At 35.4% G+C, this 23,520-nt stretch overlaps 2 protein-coding genes across 4 annotated transcripts; both read right to left on the reverse strand.

The window, feature by feature from the left end:
* Window positions 1-549: 549 nt before the first annotated feature.
* LOC141710968 (acetylajmalan esterase-like) lies at window positions 550-2,807 on the reverse strand. The gene is made up of 5 exons (XM_074513440.1): window positions 2,447-2,807; window positions 1,895-2,107; window positions 1,651-1,802; window positions 1,262-1,535; window positions 550-984 (listed from the first exon to the last, which is right to left on the reverse strand). Exons 1-5 carry the CDS (start codon window positions 2,730-2,732, stop codon window positions 752-754), a joined length of 1,158 nt encoding a protein of 385 aa, XP_074369541.1. The 5' UTR covers window positions 2,733-2,807; the 3' UTR covers window positions 550-751.
* Window positions 2,808-8,214: 5,407 nt separating this feature from the next.
* On the reverse strand, window positions 8,215-11,525 carry LOC141713105 (acetylajmalan esterase-like). Of its 3 annotated transcripts, none has more exons than XM_074516348.1 (6): window positions 11,142-11,525; window positions 10,208-10,420; window positions 9,980-10,131; window positions 9,596-9,869; window positions 9,077-9,315; window positions 8,215-8,839 (listed from the first exon to the last, which is right to left on the reverse strand). In XM_074516348.1, the coding sequence occupies exons 1-5, from the start codon at window positions 11,419-11,421 to the stop codon at window positions 9,086-9,088; spliced, it is 1,149 nt and encodes a 382-aa protein (XP_074372449.1). In that variant the 5' UTR covers window positions 11,422-11,525; the 3' UTR covers window positions 8,215-8,839; window positions 9,077-9,085. The 3 variants fall into 3 exon arrangements, with proteins under 3 accessions (XP_074372449.1, XP_074372448.1, XP_074372447.1); XM_074516347.1 differs by having other exon boundaries at window positions 8,217-8,718; window positions 11,142-11,524; XM_074516346.1 differs by lacking the exon at window positions 8,215-8,839 and having other exon boundaries at window positions 8,927-9,315; window positions 11,142-11,523.
* Window positions 11,526-23,520: the final 11,995 nt, after the last annotated feature.

A 23,520-nucleotide genomic window follows, 5' to 3' on the forward strand; every position in this document is an offset into this window, starting at 1 on the left:
AATATGCATGCATAATATACATATTTATTGTTAATATATAAATAGCTGATTACACATTCACAGTCATACTTTGTGAGCATTTTGTTCGGTTGTTCGCACTTATAAATATTTTGGAGAACAAATTTATTTATTTGAGGTTATCATGAGATCCGGTATTTTTAATTATATTCTAATTGTAAGATTATCGGGAGATTAGTATACATTTTTAATTATTTTCTAATTATATTTCCAGTTCAGATAATTTTGCGATTGATTCCAATATTATTTCATATCATTACCGGTGGACTAAATTGAATAAATTTTGATGTGGATCGGCTATTTTAAATTTGGTTAAATATTAGATTGTTTGTTTGGGCTGTAAAATCGGATCTCGATTAAAATAAATCAAATATAATTATATTTTTGATTCCATTTTTGCACTTACATATAAATGTTTAATATTAATCAAATTAATAATTCAAAAATATATAAAAAGAATATTTACATTAATATTTGTAAATGAATCAAAATAAATAACTTAAAATTATTTTAAATCAAACATATTCCACCCTAACACTCGACCAAACATATATCTCAACTCCATATCCCACGTCAACATTTCTAATTTCCAATCTTGTGCAGATCCCAGGACCAGCCCACCCCTCAACAGTGCGAACACTGCTCAAGAACAACTGATAAACTTTAACTCTCGTCTTATTAATTCTTTTCTTTTTTCCCTCAAAAATAACCTTCCATAATGTGCCTCCATTTGCTAATGATCTTCAACTTGGAGAGCACAGTTAAGCTTTGGTATCATATCAGCTACAAGCCAGTTTGTTAGAAAACTGTGAGCTTTTTGTGTCATATGAATTCCATCCCAACTGATATATTGATTAGGATCTGAACATGCTGGAATTGGGTTCCCACAAACTTTAGTCGGGAACACAGAACCGGACATCCCACCATTTCCGCAACACCCTTCAAGTACCGATGTCGCATCAAATCCTAAATTAGAAACAAACATGTTCAGGCATGTAAAATATGCAGTTTAAGTTTTGAACTGTGTTATAAGATGATCTTAGAACCTTGTCATGGGAGGGAGTTTTTTTCAACCTAAAAATATATTGACTACTAGAATAACTAGCCTACCTGCTATCACAATAACAAATAAAATCAGCTAAATAATATAATATATCCTTTCGAGCTGCACAACTAGATAATTAGTATATACTAATGAATTTCCTGTGCGCCCGAGTTAACAGATTCTAAATTAATGAGTTACCTAGTTGCGGAGCATTATCAAGAAGCCACATGTAGGCACTATAGTAATCTGCATACAGGATTGTCGCAGTAGGATTTTCTTCTTGCAATGTGATTATTGCTTGCTGTAGATGTTGGTTGTGAAATGCTAAAACATCATCGATGTCTTTCAAACAATGATGTTCATCATAATCTGATTTGTTATTACTTTTGAATGTCACTTGAGATGTTGGGAAGCAGCCCATGGGAAAACTTCCAGGAATAACTATTTGGGAAGCTCCAAGACTAATGATTCTCTGGAAAAGAAAAAAATACCTTCAGCAAAAGGAGGACCTCAGAGGAGAAGATGAAAAGAAAAAACGTCGACAATCCAGTCAAACTAACAAAACATTATGTACTACACAGACTTACTCTCACTGCATCCTTGATGACTTCAACAATGTCAGGCACCAATTTTTTTGCATCTTCGCTGCTTTGCCCCATTGATAACGCAAAATTGTAATCATTACTTCCAATTAGCCCCATCATAAACAGAGCATTTTTCAGACATCCAGGGCAGCAATCTGGGGAATGCACGCATTACTTTCAAGTTAAATATATGCAAACACTAAATCACAAAACAAATAGATCATCTATTTAGTTCTTGAGTACCCACGTATGTCTGTGCTGCATTTTGAAGCCAAATGAGTAGACAACCACTCAAGTTGAACGTCAAGGGAACTGCTGGTGCCAAATGGTATTATGTTTTTCTCTGCCAAAGCTTCTATTGACAATGCTGTAGCACCACCAACGGCAAAGTTCACACCATGGGTAAAGTTGGAATTGCCTTGCAGATACGGATCGATCAATGGTAGACCAGCTGCCAATGCTGCTTGATAATAAACAAGATGGTAACTTAATGTTTATTAACTATTAAAAGATTGACAAATTTGGTTGATCCACCAAGGTTTACTAGTGATGTTGTTTATGCTTAGCTAACATTATGTGAATGAGTGCTTAGTTATTTTTCTACCAGCAAAATGAAGTCCATATAAATGAATTAGCAGTACAGAACACAATTACTCTACTAAACCATAGTTCTAATTCAGTAACTATCACTTCCAAAATCTTTAAGTGTGCGTGAATAAACCATTATTCAAATATAGTAACTCCGCATATAAAACAACATCATATGAATCAATTATACAACAGAATGAGAAATATTTACCAGTGTAATCAATAATGAGCATTCCATCAGAGCACCGGCCAGTTGGTCCCTGGTAAAAACTCTGACCATAAGGTGGTTGAAGGCATGTATTCACGGGATCCTCTACCACACGGTTTCCTACATCAGATGTAGAATCTCCCAAGTTATATATCCTGTCAATGTTACAACTCTCTAGTGCACTAATGTCAGGTAACTGCACACCGGAACACATTTCATTTCGCGAAAAGAGAAACAAAAAACAGATCATGGAGAGCTGAAAGAACAGTTTGGACGAAGCCATGAGCATACAGGATAAAACAATGAAAAACAATCACCTTGTTATAATCTTCAAACCTTTACACAATGTTTTCAACTATATATATTGTTCATTCATGGAACTGAAGAGAAGAGATATCTCATTTTTATTCTCACCTAACCATGTTATCAGTAATGTATTCACCTTCAATTGACTGTCAGACTCCCGATCGATCACTCGGCATTCTAAAGATTGAATCACCTAACCTTCAACGCTTATTTCTTTCTTTTAATATTATTTCTGTTACAAAACTTTTCTCAAATTATGCTATAAACGGCAACTTTTTTAAAAAATCATTTTTTTCAGGATTCCCATCATAGAGTATAAAGAGTTTGGACCGAAGACCGGCTATGCATTGAATTGATGTAGGATTATGAATGTAGCAACACCCAAGTTGCTGAACGGGGGTATGCCCCTTTAAACCAACCAATCCATGTATGAAAGAACAATGAAAGAACAACTTGCAATAACCGTGACAGTTTTACAAATACAATTGATATACAAGTATCAAGAATAAAGAACACAGGAAATACAGGAAATGTAGAAGATGACAATGATTATACAGTATATGATTTTGAAAAAAATGAATGTTATATTGTTTTGTTTACATGATGATCTGAATATAAGAGTATTCACCACTAACTTGAATCTAACTCACTGGACAACCTCACATATATACTAACTACTTATATTCTGCTATATCAGAAATGACAGCAACTTGACAGCCTGTATTAGCGGGTTTCTGTTGCCACATCAGCTGTGCACTCTTCAGCAATCTCACTAGTATCTGCAATATCACTAGTATCTGTAACAGCCCCCCTCAAGTTGGAGGTTTGAAAGAGATTACAAACTCCCAACTTGCCGCAAAAGAAATGCAGAGATGCAGAAGGCAATGCCTTAATAAACATGTCAGTTGGTTGCAGTGTAGTAGAAATATGTGAGGTAGTGATTATGCCCTGTTGAAGCTTTTCTCGAACAAGATGACAATCAATCTCTATGTGCTTCATACGTTCATGAAACATAGAATTGGAAGCAATGTAGGGAGCAGATTTACTGTCACAATGCAGGGTGACAGGAGTGAGAGTATCAATAACAAAAACATGAAACATATTTAATAACCAGGTAATTTCACAACAAGAATCAGACATACTCCTATACTCAGCCTCAGCTGAGGACTTAGATACAGTAGGTTGTTTCTTGCATTTCCAAGAGATAAGAGAATGACCAAACAACAAACAATATCCAGTAAGTGAATGTCTAGATTCTTTGCAGCCAGCCCAATCTGAGTCACAGAAAGCTTGAAGAGTACAAGGGTTGGAAGCAGGCATAAACAGACCTTGACCAATAGTACCCTTAAGATATTTAACCACCTTGTATGCAACATCTAAATGATCAGTCTTAGGAGAGGCCAGAAACTGAGAAAGTACCTGAACAGGATAAGACAAGTCAGGTCTTGTCACAGTAAGATATAATAATCTGCCAACTAATCTTCTGTAAGCAGAACCATCATAAGGAGAAAAAAGAGCACTCTGAGAATCCTGTAAAGTATGATTTTGCTCCATAGGAACTTTGGAAGGTTTACGGGAAATAAAACCAGTATCAGTGAGTATATCAAGAGTATACTTGTGTTGATGCAAAAAAGCACCACTAGAGTTTCTGGCCACCTCTATACCAAGAAAATATTTTAGAGTACCTAAATTTTTTATCTTGAAAGAGTTAGCCAAACGATCCTTAACTTGTTGAATAGGAGTAGAAGATGTACCAGTAATAAGAATATCATCTACATATACCAAAACAGCCACACAATCTCCTGACAAAGTAAATGTAAACAAGCTGTTGTTTGAATGTGACTGAATAAAACCATATTGTTTAAGAGCATCAGAAAACTTGGAAAACCAGCACCTTAGGGCCTGTTTGAGCCCATATAAAGATTTTCTAAGCTTGCAAACATAAGAAGTAGGATTAGAGATATGCTGAAAAACAGGTAGATAAGATAGCTTCAAATATCCTGGAGGTAATTTCATATACACCTCTTCATGCAAATCACCATGAAGAAATGCATTTGTAACATCTAACTGAGAAATGGACCAACCTTTAGAGACAGCAATGGCAATTAGTAATCTGACTGTTGTCATTTTAGCCACAGGAGCAAAGATTTCAAAATAATCCAACCCATAGGTTTGAGTGACCTCTAGCAACCAATCTTGCCTTATATCTTTCAACTGACCCATTAGGCAAGTACTTTACCTTGAACAGCCATTTACAATCAACTATATGTTTATCTGTTGGTTTAGGAATAATTTTCCAGGTGTGATTGAGTTCTAGAGCACTCAATTCTAACTTCATGGCAGCAAGCCAATTAGTATCTATAACAGCTTGTTTAAAGGTATAAGGTATATGTGTTTGAGCAGTAGCAGTCAAGAAATGGGAATATGAAGTAGTGAAAGCAGCAAAGGAGGTGTATTTGTGTAAAGGATAAGAAGGAAGAGAAGTCCCTGAAACCATGTGTGTGGAGGAGTCTTGAAGATTGGTAAGAATATGAGATGGTAACCCTGTATAGCCCTTAAGTCGAGAAGAAAATGTTCTTTGTATTGCTGGTCTTGTAACTATAGTATCTGGATTTGTAGCTGATTGAGTGACAGAAGTATTAGTAACAATGGTATCTGGAGTAACAATCTGAGTGTCTGTAGAGAGATCAGGAACTGATAGAATAATATCAGCTGACTCAGAAGAACAAGGAGGAGAAGGAAATAGTTCAGTGTTTGAAAAATCAGACTGTATGGTGGTAAAAGGAAAATCTGTTTCAACAAAAATGACATCTCTGGTATAGTATCTCCTTTTGGTGAGCAAATCAACAATAGTGTATCCTTTCTTATTGAAAGGATAACCTAGAAAAGCACATTTAAGTTCTCTAGGAGCAAACTTGTCATGAGAAAAACTGTTGATATAGTATAAACACCCAAAAGATTTGAGATGCTCATAATCTGGAGGTTTTTGAAACAAAATCTCATAAGGAGTTTTATAATGCAAAGCTTTTGTAGGTGTGAGATTAATGACATGACAAGCAGCAGAGACACAATCACCCCATTAATAGATTGGAACATTTGATTGAAGTTTAAAAGCCCTGGATATATTCAACAAATATTGATGTTTTCTCTCAGCAATACCATTTTGCTGAGGAGTATTAACACAGCTAGTTTGATGAACAATTCCCAAGCTAGTCAGATGAGTTTTTAGATCATTATTGACAAATTCAGTACCACTGTCTGATCTGATCTGAGAATTTTAACAAGAACATTGAACTGATTGTGAACATATTGAATGAAATTTTTCAGTAAAAAAGAAACTTGAGATTTGTCATTGAACAGAAACAACCAAGTACATCTTGAGCAATCATCAACAATGGTAAGGAAGTTTTTACAATTATCATGAGTACAATGCTTGTAAGGCCCCCAAACATCACAATGAATTAGATCAAAACAAGTTGAACTTTTAGAATGACTAACAGGAAAACTAGGTTTGTATTGTTTAGCTAAATGACAAATATCACAAGTGTCAAGATCTATGGTTTTACTAGAAATGACAGGAAGATGAATTAAGACTATAGCAGAAGGATGGCCAAGTCTATTGTGCCACTGAAGAACATGATTCTTTTCATTTATCACAGCCATGGCAGAAGTATGAGTAATTCTGTCAGTATGAAGCTTATGCAAGCCACCATCTAACTCACCAATCTCCTTCATCCTCTGTGAAACATGGTCCTGCATAAGGAACTTAGAAACAGAAAATTGGACATAACAGGAATTATCTTCAGCAAACTTTGATATAGAAATCAAGTTACATTAAAATTGAGGAACATATAGCACTTGCTTAAGAATCAGCTCAGATGATAGTATAACATCTCCAATGTAAGTAACCTTAGTACTCTGACCATTAGGTAAATACAATTCTGAATTTAGTGGTTGAGCATTTATAAGAATGGATAGATGAGGTGTGATATGATTAGTTGCTCCTAAATCTATTATCCATGTATTCATAGGATTATTAAATCCCACTTGACCAGCTAGAACGACAGATGAGGATGGAGTATGATTACCTGTCACATGAGAGACCTCAGTGTGACTAGATTGTATCCAGGAAGCATTAGCTGATGCATTTGTGATAGTACCTTGCTTAGCTTTAAGTTGTGCCTGAAGCATGTTAATTATCTACTGACATTGTTTGTCAGACAAAGAAGAATTATCATCAGACACTGCATCAGTTTTGACAGCATGAGCACTGCTTGTAACCACTGATTTTTTACCATTAGAGTTAGGTTTTGGCTTTGGTTGATCATACATTTTGTGCCATTCAGGATATCCATGAAGAGCAAAACATTTCTCTTTTGTGTGTCCTGTGAGATTACAGTATTCACACAAAATATTTGCATCTGCAAATTTCTTTGGAAGCTTGTTCTTATTTCCAACATTTTGTTGCTGAAATCTAATATTCATTGACATACTCTCAGATACTCCTATTTTAGAGAAATCTCTCTGATTCTCTTCTTGCAACAACATATAGTAAGCATGTCCTAGATCTGGCAAGGGATTCATAAGCAAAATCTGGCCTCTAGTATTGATAAACTGATCATTGAGCCCCATAAGAAACTGACTCAACTTATTCATCTGCTCATATTGATCAAGCTTTTGAGACACTTCACAAGCACAATTACTAGTTGCACATATACATCTAGGAATAGGAGACAGAGTATCTAATTCATCCATTAAGCCTCTAAATGCAGTGAAATAGACAGTTATAGACTTATTTCCTTGAGTTAAAGATGACAAATCTTTCTTCAATTGAAATAACCTAGGCACATTAGTTTGAGCAAACCTTGCAGATAAATCATCCCAAATCTGTTTAGCTGTGTGCATATACATTACACTTTTACGTATCTCAGTAGATATATAATTCAATAACCATGAAATCACTAGATCATTACTTCTCATCCACAAATCATACTGATTGGAAGTAGAAGCTGGTTTCAATTGAGTACCATCGATAAAACCTAGTTTCAATTTAGCAGGTAAGGCAATTCTAAGTTCTAACTGATCTACTCCAGTGATGATAGTTCTGTTCAGTAAGTGCTTCGGTAACTAAAGCCAAACCTGGATGATCAGATGAGGAGAGATAGTACGGATGATTGATGTCGATTGTTGTAGACGAAGATGATGCCATTGTAGATGTAGATGCGGAAGCATTAGTAGTGGAATTGTTGACAGGAGCAGCATAAGAATACATCGTTTTGATGTATGATCTTTATATCTCTGAATTGATCTGTAGCTTTACTTGATCTGCAACTTCAATTGATCTGTAATTTCATCAATCCTAACTCTGATACCATGACAGTTTTACAGATACAATTGATATACAAGTATCAAAAATAAAGAACACAGGAAATGTAGAAGATGACAATGATTATACAATATATGATTTTGAGAAAAATGAATGTTATATTGTTTTGTTTACATGATGATCTGAATATAAGAGTATTCACCACTAACTTGAATCTAACTCACTGGACAACCTCACATATATACTAACTAATTATATTCTGTTATATCAGAAATGACAGCAATTTGACAGCCTGTATTAGGTGGCTTCTGTTGCCACATCAGCTGTGCACTCTTCAGCAATCTCACTAGTATCTGCAATATCACTAGTATCTGTAACAAACTGCTTGCTGCATCCTTAATGATTCAAGAACTTCGCATAACTGCTTAGCAAAAGAGAAGCTCAAAAAACCAAATCTGCTATTACTCTCGTATATACACATCATTATCCCACTAATTCTCCTCTGTCATTGTGTGGTGTGTGGTAGCACCAACTAAGCCACATCTCCTCCGCCATTGTCTAAATGATAGTCTGGCATGACCAGTGCACCTGCTTGAATGATTGCCCGAGCATGGGGGCGAAACCTCAAACGTACCCTGGAGGCCTGAGCACTAGACTCTATCAGTGTGGAAGCAAAGACGACGTGCCAACAACTTAAGCTTATAGTTATAGGCACATCTTGCATTGATTTTAAAACCTCAATCCTAAGTTGTCAGAACTGAAAACTGGACAACAGGACAAGCACAACATAATTTATGTTAATGACATACCAGTAAAGAATCTAATGAGTTCCTTGCAACATGCTACATATATGTGCAAAAGATTTTATATTAAGCTCTCCTGATCAAAGTTATTCTTTGTTAACACACATCAGTCATCGCTATTAGCACACATTACTCAGATCCCAACAACATATTTTCCAACTAGATAAACACGTCATATCACATATCATATTTACATACCGTTGAATCCTAATGATCTACAACTTGAAGACCACAGTTAAGCTTCGGTATAATATCTGCAACAAGCCACTTAGATAGAGCACTGTATGCCTTTTGTGTCAAATGAACTCCATCCCAACTGATATATTGATCAGGATGTAAACAGACTCGAACAGTTGAGCTCCCACAACCTTCAGACGAGAAACTAGAACTACCAATACTTCCACAACAGCCTTTTAACATAGATGTTGCATTTATTCCTGCAGAATAAATATTTTGAAATCTATCATTGCAGTGTAAATAAATAAATGAACCCAAAAATAAGCCTCTATAGACATTTGATATATATTTATACACTTGTTTTGAAGATGTGTACAAGTGTTTATAACCTTGTTAAATTGGTCTCTTTTTTACACCGAAAATGTCCTGCTTCCTAGCTTAACTAGCCCACAACAAAATACTTGAAAGTATGCATAACCTAACTCAATATTTTGTCTTGTTTGCACTGAATTTACCTACGTAGTCTATTGTAAGAGTTACCTAGATGTGCAGCATTATACAGAAGCCATTTGAAGGCATTGTAGTAATCACCATACACAATTGTGGTGGCCAGATTTTCTTCTTGCAATGTGATTATAGCTTGCTGTATGTGCCTGTTGTGAAATGCTGCAAAATTGTTGAACTCTTTTAAACATTGATGTTCGTCGTAGGCTGATTTATTATTACTTTTAAACATCATCAGGGACACTGGAAAACAGCCAATTGGAAAATTTCCTGGAACAATTATTTGAGTAGCCCCAAGACCAATAACCCTCTGGAATTTGTAAAAAAAAAAGCTTTAGAACTTGGGGGGAAGATGCAAGTAAAAACATAGACACTGCAGTGAGTTAGATACTAACAGAAACATCTGAACCAAAAACTTACTCTTACTGCATCTTTAATGATTTCAACAACTTCAGGCACCATATTTTGTGTCTCCTCAGTGGTTTTTCCTTGTGCTAATGCAAAATTATAATCATTACCTCCAGTTTCCCCGACCATAAATAGAGCATTTTTAAGACTTCCAGGTTTGCAGTCTGTGAAACGTATGCAACAAATATCAATAAAATAAATGCTACTGCTAATTCACAATATTCAATCCTTGGTACCAACCTATGCTGCTGTAGCAATGTGAATCGAAATAAGTGGACATCCATTCAAGTTGAACGCCAAGGGAACTCTTGGTACCATATAGCATAATGTTTTTCTCTGCTAAAGTAGTAGCTGGCAGTGCAGTAGAACCACCAACCGCAAAGTTTACACCATGGGTAAAATTTGCCTTGCCTTTCAGATAGGGATTTAGCAATGGTATTCCAGCTGCTAATGCTGTTTAACAATTAACAACAGCGTAAATTAGGTGTTTGCTTTGAGGATATCAAGAACATGTAATGATTGACAAATTTATGTTTCGTCAAGCGAGGCATATTGTGTATAATATAAATTAACGGTCTTTCTAATGTGTGCCCAAGGCCACACAATAAACACAAAATTTTATGAGTTTGGTGCATTTCTATTGGTGGAGTTGTTGTAAATACGGGGGGTCCATCAATATTTATGATTAGAGGACCAATCAAAATGTACCAAACTCATGGGAGTTAGTGCTTATTGTGTGTGCCTTTGGGCACACATTAGAAAACCGGATAAATTAATGATGACCAACTGTATGGGGGAATTATAAACCTTTTAATAATTTCAAAGCTGACATTATTACTCCTTTTTTGATTCGCAACACTACATGATATCTAGTCTACTAATAGAACTATGCATAGTATCAGTATCGAGATCAAGAAATATGCCAATCCTTGTGTCTTACTTACTCATAGACACTTCTTGGTTGAATTCTATGACTTCAGCAATCAGGTTCAAAAGCAAGCTAATGCATCAATAATGATCATCCTTTCTAACTTTACGTTATACAGAGAGTTGCATATTTTCCTCAACTGTTCTAACATTACAAGCGCGAAAGACAAAAAAACAGTTGTTTCCTAATGAGCCTTTCTAAATCACTGAAATATCAATCAAAACAAAACAGAATGTGAAATAGTACCAATGTGATCAATCATGAGTAGTCCATCCGAACAACGACCAGTTGGTCCCTGAGAAATACTCTCGCCATAGGGAAGCCTAGAGCATGCATCCAGTGGATTCTCTATCCTTCGGTTTCCGGTGTCAGCTATAGAATCTCCAAGCTGATATATCTTATCAATCTTACAACTTCTTAATATATTAATATCAGGCAACTGCATACAAAAACACATTCCTGGTAGAGCAAGGAGATAACAGAAACTGATAACCCACAATTGAAAGAGCAATCTAGTGGAAGCCATTATCCTAAAAAAATCATGACAAAAATAACATGGACAATGTAAGAGTAGACCAACATTTGTATGGCTGGTGGTCCGTCACATCCATATATTAAACTTATCGTGCTCTATTTTTTCTTGTTTTTTTTTTAAATTTTCAGTTCAACTGCCTGTCTTATAGTTCCACACTTTCACCCACCCCAATGATGCCGATTTGTTATTTTATTCAATTATTTAATAGAATCCCCTCTTGTAAAGCCCTTATAGAGCAGGTGGGACTTAAAAAAAATTATGCATTACTTCCTTTGATCCATTCATCTCTATATTATTTTCTCTTTAAAATGTTCATTCAATTGTATATATATTTTAAAATTTATCAAAAATAATAAAAAATTTATAAAATAAAACTTAACTACACCAACTACTTTTTTCACTACACTAACTTTATACATTAACTCATGTCAAGTACGAGGTCAAAAATGATTAGTCCTATTATTCGGTTCATAATATTTAAATATTAAGAAAATAGAAGAAAAGTCGTGCAATGCACGGGGCCGAGAAAATTTTATTAAAATTATTTATAATAATATAATTAACATAATATATTGATGTTATAGTATAACCAAAATACGATGAAGTTATGTAATGTATTTTTAAAGAAAATAATACAAAGTTCTAAGAAAATTAGAAGTATCGTAAATATAACATGATTCGAACAAATTTATTATTTCAACAAAAAGTAATATAGGATTATACGGGAAGCATAAGTATTGTAATTATACTACGATTTCAACAATTTTATTACCTCCATAAAATATGAATTTAGGGGTGGAACCAACAAACGGTAAACCAATACACAGTAAAATCTGTTAAGTAATCAGTCCGTCTAAAATCTCACGGTGGTAGAACAAGATCTGAACATGATCTTAGACTCTGTAACAAGACTCGAACGTGAGTTCCTCTCTAAACAGAACTCTGATACCATGTTAAGTAATCAGCCCGTCTAAAACCTTAAGGTGATAGAGTAAGGTCCCAACAGGATCTGATACTGTTCAACACCCCCCACTCAATCGTACGATACTTTTCGTACCGATTGACTATACAACATACATAACCAATACCAATAACAATACAAATTTTAAATTAAATAAATGAGGGTGGGAGGACTTAAACTCGAGTCCCTCCCTAAACTGAGCTCTGATAACATGTTATAGTATATAGAGAAGAGAGAAAAGTAGGGTTTTATTATAATAGTACTTTTTCTCTATTACAATAGAAGATGGGCTTATATAGCGAACAACCAAATATAACAAAGAAAAATATCCTAAAAAGGAAACCATTAAAATAATGAAACTATCCAATAATATAATATCATTATGTATGTTAACAAAGTACTTCTAAAAGGGGTCAGATTGAAATAAAAATATAGTGGAAGAGCAATCTAATGGAAGCCATTATTCAAAAAAAATTAGAGCAAGGAGATAACAGAAACTGATAACCGACAATTGAAGGAGCAATCTAGTGGAAACCATTATCCTATAAATTTATGAAAAAAATAACAAGGACAATTTAAGATGTTAGGAGAAATTGATGATATCAAGCAGAAACTATCAGAAGTTCATATCAGAACTTACATCAACGGATGTTAATGAGATCGACGTATCTTGATATCGGCGGATAAGGACATCGACGGATGTTGATAATCGACAGATAAGGATTGTTATGTCACACACACTGTAGAAGGGGGTTGAATACAGTGTTTATCACAATCAAATTGAATTAAAGAACTCAAGTAACAGCAAACAGACTTTATTCAATATAATAAACTCTGTTACAATATGGAACTGTCCTCTCTCAGTGATGAACAAATATCACGAGAGCTGCTAGGGTTACAATGAATAATATTCTCGATAATGATAACACTTATAGTGTAAACCCTATGTCTGTGTTTATATATCACACAGCTACAAGATAATCGCTAATTGATATGAAATATAATTCTGCTTCCTAAAATATATCAATCAATTATCTTTTCTTCCAAGTATTCCATTCTTCACAGAATTCCTTCTTCATTCATATCTCTTCTTACGTTTGTCTTGATCTTTTTTCCTTTCAATCAGCCGCCTTCCTTATCTAAAAGTTTCCGTTAAGTCCTGATATTATCTCCTGATAAATATCTCCTGAATCTTAAGTACTGATAACTTAAGTTCTGACTTCAGTATAAGTGTTGATTTCAGTTAAGTACTGATTTGTCCTATTTAAGTAAGATCTGAAAACTAAACATAAATCATATTAGACATGACATTATCAAATATATCTAGCAATCTCCCCCAACTTGTAAATTAGCATAATATAAAAGTTTAACAGATATTTGATGATGTCAAAAACATTAAGTACAAATGCATGAGAATTTGACTAGATAACTACAACTTACAGTCCTTAAAGCTTTACCAACTTTAACTTCAGATAACAACTTCAGTCTGTATACATATCAGAATTTGAGCAGTTGTAGATCTTGGCTTGGCTTTACTTTCTGATCTCTTTGATGTCAGGAGTTGTTCTGAGACAGTTCTTTAACAAACACCTCTCAGCATATCTGAGTTCATCAATCATCCTCCTTTTAGCATCTTTGAGTTCTGCAGTATCTTCACCAGTTTGGAAGATAGCATATCTGAGATCATTAATTTTTGCGTTTCTCAACTCCTGATCTAGTCTTATGACATAGGCTTTGTCAGACTCTAGATTGAATTCAAGTCCCTTAATACCAAGATATGTTCTAATCGTTGCAGTATTAGGCTTCATATCAACAATATCACCCTTGTGATCTCTGTACTTTGGACAGTATGTGTTGTCAGACTTTACAGAATAAAGCCTTTTATGTCTCTGAATTTGAGTCTTCAAATAGTTTGCATCACTTTCTGTTATTCTGTCATTCACTTGAAGTAAGAATAAAACATGTTCTAGTTCCTCAAAATAATTTAGTGGTATAGCATTTTCCCTTATATGGTAAACCCTTCCATTTGTCATGAAATATAACAAGATGTGTTCTTTCAAGAATGTATGGTAGACCATCTGTACAGATTCTAGTTGATTCAATCTTTCAGGAGTTGCTCCAACACGTGGTTCACTTAAGGAAGTTGGATCATTGGTTGTGTTCTACACTCTTCTTTCATCAGCACTACCCAATCCAGATTTATCTCTTGCTTCCTTTCCAGTAACCACTCTTGCTTCAAAACTACTTGCTGCAGTCTTTAAAGGTTGAGTCTGTTTGGCTTTAGTGAATCCTGGTAGGAGTAACTTTAAGGATTTAACATGAGCAATTTCAGAGGTTTCCTTTGACTTATCTTTTGATATCAAGTCAACTTAAGCTATGTCAGAGGTTGCTTGCTTCATTGTTATATCAGAACTAACTATATCTTGACTCTGAACAACTTGAGCCATGTCATAGGTTGTCTTAGAAATCTTCCTTGAAGTCAGAGTAAGATCAGCATTTTCAACATAAATTTCTTCATCCATATGAGGCACATAAACCTTTACAGGTTCACCAACTTTTTCTTTGCCCTTGGACCTTGGATCTATCTGTAATTGTGATTTGGCCTTGGTTGCCACAGGATTTGTCCTTTCTTTTATCACAATGCCTTTAGCCGTAGGAAGTTTCTTTTTAACAACAGAAGCTTCAGATTTGGAGTTGACCTTTTCTAACTTAAGTCTAGCTTCTTCTTCCATTAGACTCTCAAAGTCCATTCCTGAATTTTCTTTCAGAAATAACTGTCTTGAAATTTCTTCATCAAGATCCAAAAGTTCATCAGAACTTATCCTTTTACCAGTATCAGAAGTTATTCTTCTCCCAATATCAGAACTTGTTCTATGACTTGTAGTTCCAACTCTACTTGATGAGAGACCTCCACCTTGACCACGACCTCCACCCATTCCAGAGTTTCCCGGGTCATTACCATCATCCTTTTTCTTCAGTGTCTTATCAGGTTTGCATTTGGACTTAATTAATTTCTCCCCCTTTTTGGCATCAGCAGGTAAAAGAAGAGAGAGAAGCAATTCCACTGAGGATTGGATCTCATTGAGTTGAGATTGCTGAGAAGCTTGATTTTTCAAAATTTCATCAATCTGAGACTGTTGCTTCGCTTGGGTTTTCTCAATGTTTGTAATTTGGTCAAAGGAAGGTTTGAAAAACCTTTTCTTGTCCAGCTTGACAAGTGTATCTTGCTGCATTAAGGATTCTTGAATCTTGTCCACTTTGGCCTGAGTTACAGACTGTTGACCTTTAAGGTGCCTTGTAGTAAGTGCAGTAACTCTTAGCTGTGTCTTGAAATCTTCATTGACTAACAACTCATCAGATTTTGCCAAATGATCAGCAAGAATCTTTTCAAAAGGAACAAAGGTAACTGTGTTCCCCTCCTTAGTCCACTCCTGTCCTCTAGGAGTTTCACTCCAAGGTACTGGTGCTTCCCCTGTAACAAACTTCTTGACTATCTCAGCTTTATGAATAGTTTGTTGAGGTGCATGTCCTGATGGACCAGCTGCATCAGCATCTACATTTGTAGCAGCATTACCAGTAACATCAACATGTGCAGCATCAAAACTTACAGAGTCAACAGTATGAGAAGCTATGGAGACTTCCACATCATCCTCTAAGGGCTGATCTCCAACTAAGTTCTGATCAACATCCATATTCTGATGCTCACCTAAAATCTGATCTTCAGTATCTAGATGCAGAGAAGGTGTTGTAGGCAATTCTGGATTAAAATTAGCATCAGGAATTGGAGTTGTTGGTGGAGTGACTTGGGTTGTTGGAGCTTCTAGATGAAAAACTGGAGGCACTTCCAAGTTATGAATGTCAATTCCATCACTTGGCCCCTATGTATTAGCATTTACTGGAGATACTGGAGGTGCAGGTATATGAGTGGATTCTGGCTCATGTAGTGGTGAGTGATGAGTAACATGAGGGTCTGAATCAACACCAGAAGAATTGTGAGCTTCAACAGGGTCTTGTGAGATCAGAGATTCCTGATCCCCTTCCTTAGCTGCTGCTTCCATTCCTTTACCAGAATCTTCAGGCCTTTTTGCCAATGTTTTTAATCTTTTAGCTTTTAAGGTGACTGTGGGAGCTTTATCATCAGAATTATGCGTTCTAAGCCTTTTTAGAGGCCTAGAACTCCCAATATCATCATCCTTCTCAGAAGAGACCTTCTCAGCTTCTTGAACAACAGGTTCTGATACAGGAACCTGTTCCTCAGCATCTGATTCATCTCGCAGAATAAATCTCCTTCTCTTCTGTTGTGTCTGAGGTACTTTCTTAGTTTATTAGGTTTGGAAGATGAAGGCTGCACTGTAGGTTCTGATGGTTGAGGTTGAGAAGTTTGTGGTGGTTGAGTAGAGGTGGTAGGTGCTGATGGATGATGTTCAGATGGTTGAACATCAGGATATAATGAAGTGTACTTAACATGATCATAGGTTATTAAGGCTTGTTTGACAGATAAAGGAATTAAGAGGGGTCTTAACACAGCCTTCTTATTATCAGTAGATAATAAGTCAGTAAAAGCTCTTTTAGCTATTCTGAATGATGAAATTAATTCACCATAACCTTGGGGCTTATTATCACAACAGAAACTATAAATAAGCTGACAGAATGTAGAAAAATAAACAGTAGATCTATCTTCATTCATTCTGTCCCCAATAAAACCTAAGACATCACTTGCATAGTCAAAATCAGTTTGATTTATGAGAGCATACCCGATTTGTTGGCTGAATATGGGAATTGCATCAAAATTGCAACATTTGTTTGCAAAGGCTTTAGTTATGCAATCAAAGAAGAAACTCCATTCCCTCCTAATGAAAGATCTCTGACTAGCAATATCAGAACTAGCAAGAAAGTCCTGAATGAAATGAAGTTCAGAGGGTGCTTCTGACTTGCTAAGAATAACAGAGAAGTTATTGGGAACAAACGTTGCTCCATCGAAGATTATGTCCTTTGGTGCCATGTTAATTCGTGAGAAAGAAGATTGCCTGTAAGGTGTTTGAGAAAATGTCTGTACGAAAAATCGTCAATAGATGAGAGAGAATAGAAGTAAAGAGAGAGAGATATAATGTGAAAGTAAATAAAAGATTTTACAATCTTTTCTCTCTTTTACTTATACATGGCAGAAAAAGTAACCGTTGGGACACCTGTCAGACATGCAGCAGTAAAAGATAATTAATGGGCACATGTATTAAGTAATCATTACTTATCACATGCAGTTTTTCAAGGAAAAACCGTTCCACTTACCAAGTAATCCCATTAATCAAGGTAGTTCAGTTTTATTTTTAAAATTTAAAACTGTTCCCACTTAATAAATTTTTATCACTGCGTGACCGATATTCTGTAAAAATATGATAAATGAGAGAATAACCAAAAATAAATCAAGTAAATAAATCCTGCCACGTCAGAATCAGAACTTGATTTATATCAGAGCTAGAAAGGTCATTAGAATATGGTTAGTATCAGGATTTAACATGTTATCAGAATATCAAACGACTCAGAGACAAAATCTTGCATAAATATAAAATTTCATTAATATATTTAGCAAATATATTTCATGAAATTCAAATTACATGCGGAAAAGTACAAGATTGTCCTAAGCTGCAAATCCTAACATCAACAGCTTTTGTCCTAAGCTAAGAAGCCAGACAAAGCTGACGGTGAAGAGAAACAGGTAGGAGAAATTATTTCTTCTTCCTACTCTCAACAAAACGAACAGCAAGATGAATAATACGCTCCTGCTATCGGAGAGCTTCCAGCCGTTCCTCTTCCAGTCGCTCAAGATGGCTATGGTAGTCCATGTAGAAGAACAAGAGGTCTGTGAAGACCTCTTGGGGAACCGAGTCCTAAATTTCATCAAAAATGGCAGTAACATGCCATTCCTGCTGCCATTCTGTACACCTCATATTGACAATGAAGGTGTCATTGTTCAGAACTAAGTTGTAATGAACCATGGTTGTGATGAGTGAAAAAGAAATGAGTAGGAGGGTTTGAGAGAAAATGAGAGATGTGATGGCTGGAAAGAGGTGTTGGTTTATATAGACAATAGAATGCCAAGAGACGCAAGGAAAATTGAATGGTTGTAGGTAGAAATAATTCTACCTCGTCTCCCTAGACTGATGAGAATAAAAACAGCCATTGGAAGTGTAAAACAGGATTTAATGCGCACATGAAACAAGTAAAAATTACTGTGCATAGACGTGTACCACCAACCCAAATTATATTGACTGTTAATATCTCACCCAAACATATTCTGATTTTAAATAAGACTGTTTCAGATTTTAACCACAAATAAGTCAAGTAAAGAATCAGAGTGTAATATCAGAACTTAGACTTATATCAGAACTTAACAGTCATCAGAACATGATTTCTTAACTCAAAAAATGAATTCCTATTTCTGTAATTCTTCACACAAATTCTGTTTTCGTTTCTTCAGAACTTAATCATCAGAACTTCCATCATAACGTTTCCTCAGAATTTATGTAACAGACACTTAAACGTTCATCTAAAACACCATTTATCACCACAGTAATTTTCATCATTCATATGGAGTGTATGTGTGTGCAGTAAGCTAAATATCAGATAAAGATTAAAGTCTGATTCACTTCAGTACATCTTAAAAATAAGGCATAACTAAGAACTTTGCTCAAAATCTGTCATGATTCTGAAGTCTACTTTAACATGAGTTCATGCATGAGTCCACCTCAACTGTTTTGCGCTCATTTTATGCATCTTTTGAAATTCCATTTTACAGTGGCTTCTCAGTGTAAGTGAGTCACGACTACTTATCAGAATTTATGCTATTATCAGAGTATTTCTCCAGTAATCATAGAGTGTGAAAAGTCACCAAGAAAAATATTTATTTTTGCTTTTCTGATGCATATTACTTAATACCAGCAATGCACTTGGGTCTTCCCTTCCACAGTTTTTACTCTAGATCTCAAAGGAGTACCTGATTTTCATTTCTTTTTCTTTTCTTTTTCTTTTGATAAGTGAGGCTTATCAGCACTTAGTACATTCACAAGATTTACTAATATCAGAACTTAACAGATGAGAAGCATTATTCTAGTTTTTGACTTAGTAATAAGATAGACAAAGTAAACTTAACTAAGCTCAATATCAGAATTTGCTTGTGTCAACAGATTTCCACATAAATAATTACTTCAAACATGGTATTTGTTAGTATATTAAAGACTACTAGGTCAGCATCTAGCATTTTGATCCTCATTAGATTGAATAATCACAGAAACATTCATATCACTATCAGAGTTTAGAAATTCACATCAGACAACAATCAGTACTTAAACAATTTTCAATTAAGCACAGAATACACAAAGATAGTAATATCTGTAAATACTGATCATACAGTCTGATACATCAGAACATAAACTAAGCAGATTTAGAGAAAGAACCTAAAACCATTCCAAGTTCATTTACCAATCTTGTAAAAGTAGCGTCACACAATGGTTTTGTGAAGATATCTGCTAGTTGTTGATCTGTTGGAACAAAGTGCAATTCCACTATACCTTCATCCACATGTTCCCTTATGAAGTGGTACCTTATGCTGATGTGCTTTGTCATTGAGTGTTGAACTGGATTACCTGTCATAGCAATAGCACTTTGATTATCACAGTAAATAGGGATTTTAAAATATGTTAACCCATAATCCAGTAACTGATTCTTCATCCAAAGAATCTGTGCACAACAGCTTCCTGCAGCAATGTACTCTGCTTCTGTAGTTAATATGGAAATTGACTTTTGTTTCTTGCTAAACTAAGAAACCAATCTGCCTCCAAGAAATTGGCAGCTTCCACTTGTGCTTTTCCTGTCAATTTTGCAACCTGCAAAATCTGCATCTGAGTAACCTATTAGCTTAAAGTCTGATTCTCTACGATACCACAATCCCAGATCAGTTGTTCCCTTAAGATACTTGAAAATTCTTTTCACAGCTGTTAAGTGAGGTTCTCTTGGATATTCTTGAAATCTTGCACAAAGACAGGTAGCATACATGATATCAGGTCTACTAGCAGTTAGATAGAGTAGAGAGCCAATCATACCTCTGTAATCAGTAATATCTACTGATTTACCAGTATCCTTATCCAATTTTATTGCAGTGGCCATGGGAGTGGATGCACTTGAACAATCTTGCATTCCAAATTTCTTCAGCAAATTTCTGGTGTACTTGGTTTGACAAATAAAAGTGCCTTCTTCATTCTGCTTGACTTGAAGGCCCAGAAAATAGCTAAGTTTCCCCATCATACTCATTTGATATCTTGACTGTATTAGTTTGGAAAACTTCTTGCAAAGTCTGTCATTTGTAGAACCAAAGATGATATCATCAACATATATCTGAACCAAAAGTAAGTCCTTTCCATGGTTGAGGTAGAACAGTGTTTTGTCAATAGTTCCTCTATTAAATCCACTTTCCAGAAGAAACTGAGCTAAAGTCTCATACCATGCTCTTGGAGCTTGTTTAAGGCCATAAAGTGCTTTATCAAGCCTGTAGACATGATTTGGAAATTTGGAATCTACAAAGACTGGAGGTTATTCAACATATACTTCCTCTTCCAACTCTCCATTGAGAAAAGCATATTTCACATCCATTTGAAAGACAGTAAACTTTTTATGAGCATCATAAGCCAAAAATATCCTTATAGCTTCCAATCTAGCAACTGGTGCAAATTTTTCATCATAATCAATTCCCTTCTGTTGAGAATATCCTTTTGCAACCAGCCTTGCTTTATTCCTTGTAATTATGCCATCACTATCAGTTTTGTTTCTGAACACCCACTTTGTACCAACAATAGATCTGTTCTTTGGTCTTGGCACTAGGGTTCAGACTTTGTTTCTTTCAAATTCATTTAACTCTTCCTGCATTGCTTGCACCCAATCAACATCTTGAAGAGTTCTTCCACTTTCTTTGGTTCAGTCTGAGAAAGAAAAGAATTAGAGAGACATTCACTTGAAGTAGCTGTTCTAGTTCTGACACCTGCATTAGGATTTCCAATAATTAAGTCAGGTGTATGTGATTTAGTCCACTTCCTTGCAGATGGAAGGTTTTCTCTAGAACTGGATGCTCCCCCATGATCCATGCTATCTTCATCAACATTTTCTGATGCTCCCCCTGAAACTATACTCTCTGAGTTGGATCCTTCAGAAATTGAGTTTTCAGAATTATCAGAACTTGGCTTATCAGAACTTGATGAATCAGAACTTGAAGAGCCAGTTGTATGATGTGGTTGTATCTTCAATATGCTCCCCTTGCACAGGTGCATCTTCCTTTGGCGTAGTCACCACAGTTTCAATAACATCAGAGTTTAATCCATCAGAGTTTGCAGTATCAGGTTTTAGACTGTCAGGATTTTCAGTATCAGAATTTAAATCTTCATTTTCAAATCTCAGCTGATCATGATCATTGAAATCTTCAAGTCCAGTAATCTTCTTATCATCAAAGGAGATATTGATAGATTCCATGACAACCCTTGTTCTTAAATTGTAGACTCTGAAGGCTTTTGTGGAAAGTGGATACCCAACAAAAATTCCTTCATCAGTTTTTAAGTCAAATTTGGATAGCTGTTTAGGGTGAGTCTTAAGAACAAAACACTTGCATCCAAATATATAAAAATACTTCATATTTGGCTTCTTTTTCTTCACCATCTCATATGGTGTCTTTTCATGCTTGTTAACGAGTGTTCCATTCTGAGTAAAACAAGCAGTCTACACAGCTTCAGCCCAAAAATAGGTTGGTAGCTTTGCTTCATCAAGCATAGTTCGTGCAGCTTCAATGAGAGTTCTATTCTTTCTTTCAACAACTCCATTTTGCTATGGAGTTCCAGGAGCAGAAAATTCCTGCTTGATTCCATGGTCTTTGCAGAACTCTTCCATTGTCAAATTCTTGAACTTGGTACCATTATCACTTCCTATGATCTTCACAGAATCTTTGACCAATTTATCCAGTTGCTTGACATGATCAATCAAGATAGATGCAGTTTCATTTTTTGTGTGCAAGAAATACACCCATGTGTATCTGGTGAACTCATCCATTATGACCATAGCATATTTCTTCTTTGCAATAGACATGACATTCACTGGACCAAATAGATCTACATGAAGTAGGTGATAAGGCTCAAGAATTGATGATTCAGTCTTGCTCTTGAATGAAGATTTTCTTTGTTTAGCCTTCTGACATAAATCACAAAGGCCATCAGGAGAAAATACTGATTTTGGCAGTCCTCTCACAAGATCTTTCTTGACCAGTTCATTTATATTGTTGAAATTTAAATGAGAGAGTTTCTTGTGCCAATTCCAGCTTTCTTCAATTGATGCTCTACTCACCAGACAGATTGTAGACCCATCAGTACTTGTTGAAAGCTTGGCTTCATAAATGTTACCATGCCTGTATCCTTTCAGAACAGCTTTGCCTGTAGATTTGCTTACAACTTCACAGTGTTCTTCAAAGAAATCCACATGATAACCTTTGTCACAAATTTGACTAACACTCAGCATATTGTGTTTAAGTCCTGAGACCAGAGCTACTTCTTTAATGATGACATTCCCAAGTTTGATATTTCCATATCCCAATGTTTTTCCAATGTTGCCATCTCCATAAGAAACACTTGGGCCAGCCTTCTCCACAAAGTCTGATAGTAGGGCTTTATTTCCAGTCATATGTCCTGAGCATCCACTGTCCAGAACTATGATGTTTTTCCTGTTGCCCTGCAATCACAAAGACCACTAATGATTAGTTTTAAGGACCCAGACTTGCTTGGATCCTTTGGCCTTATTAAGTTTGTTAACATTTGTAGCGGATTTAGCATCAGAGTTTATGTTAACATTTTTCTTATCATCATTTACACTATCAGACTTTGTATCAGAACTTACACTATAAGGAACAACACTAACTTTCTTTAAAGAAGGTTTTATTTGATAATAATCATAGTACAAACTATGATATTCCTTACAAGTATAAATGGAATGCCATAAACTACCACAATGAAAATAAGGATTTTGTGGCCTATATCTAACAAACTAACTCTGAACTCATGACTTTGAAGGTAAGGAGTTTATGTTCTTATTCTTCCTGCAAAAAG

This window comes from Apium graveolens, chromosome 3, assembly GCF_009905375.1.
Source record: "Apium graveolens cultivar Ventura chromosome 3, ASM990537v1, whole genome shotgun sequence".
Classification (NCBI taxonomy): Eukaryota; Viridiplantae; Streptophyta; class Magnoliopsida; order Apiales; family Apiaceae; genus Apium; species Apium graveolens.

Coding starts and splice junctions, on each gene's coding strand:
- LOC141710968 (XM_074513440.1), bottom strand. CDS start 2,732: ATGCTCATGGCTTCGTCCAAACTGTTCTTTCAGCTCTCCATGATCTGT. Junction 2,108..2,446: donor GCTCATTATTGATTACACTG/GTAAATATTTCT, acceptor ATTATCAAGCAG/CATTGGCAGCTGGTCTACCA. Junction 1,536..1,650: donor TCATCAAGGATGCAGTGAGA/GTAAGTCTGTGT, acceptor TTTCTTTTCCAG/AGAATCATTAGTCTTGGAGC.
- LOC141713105 (XM_074516348.1), bottom strand. CDS start 11,421: ATGGCTTCCACTAGATTGCTCTTTCAATTGTGGGTTATCAGTTTCTGT. Junction 10,132..10,207: donor ACATTGCTACAGCAGCATAG/GTTGGTACCAAG, acceptor TACGTTTCACAG/ACTGCAAACCTGGAAGTCTT. Junction 9,870..9,979: donor TCATTAAAGATGCAGTAAGA/GTAAGTTTTTGG, acceptor TACAAATTCCAG/AGGGTTATTGGTCTTGGGGC.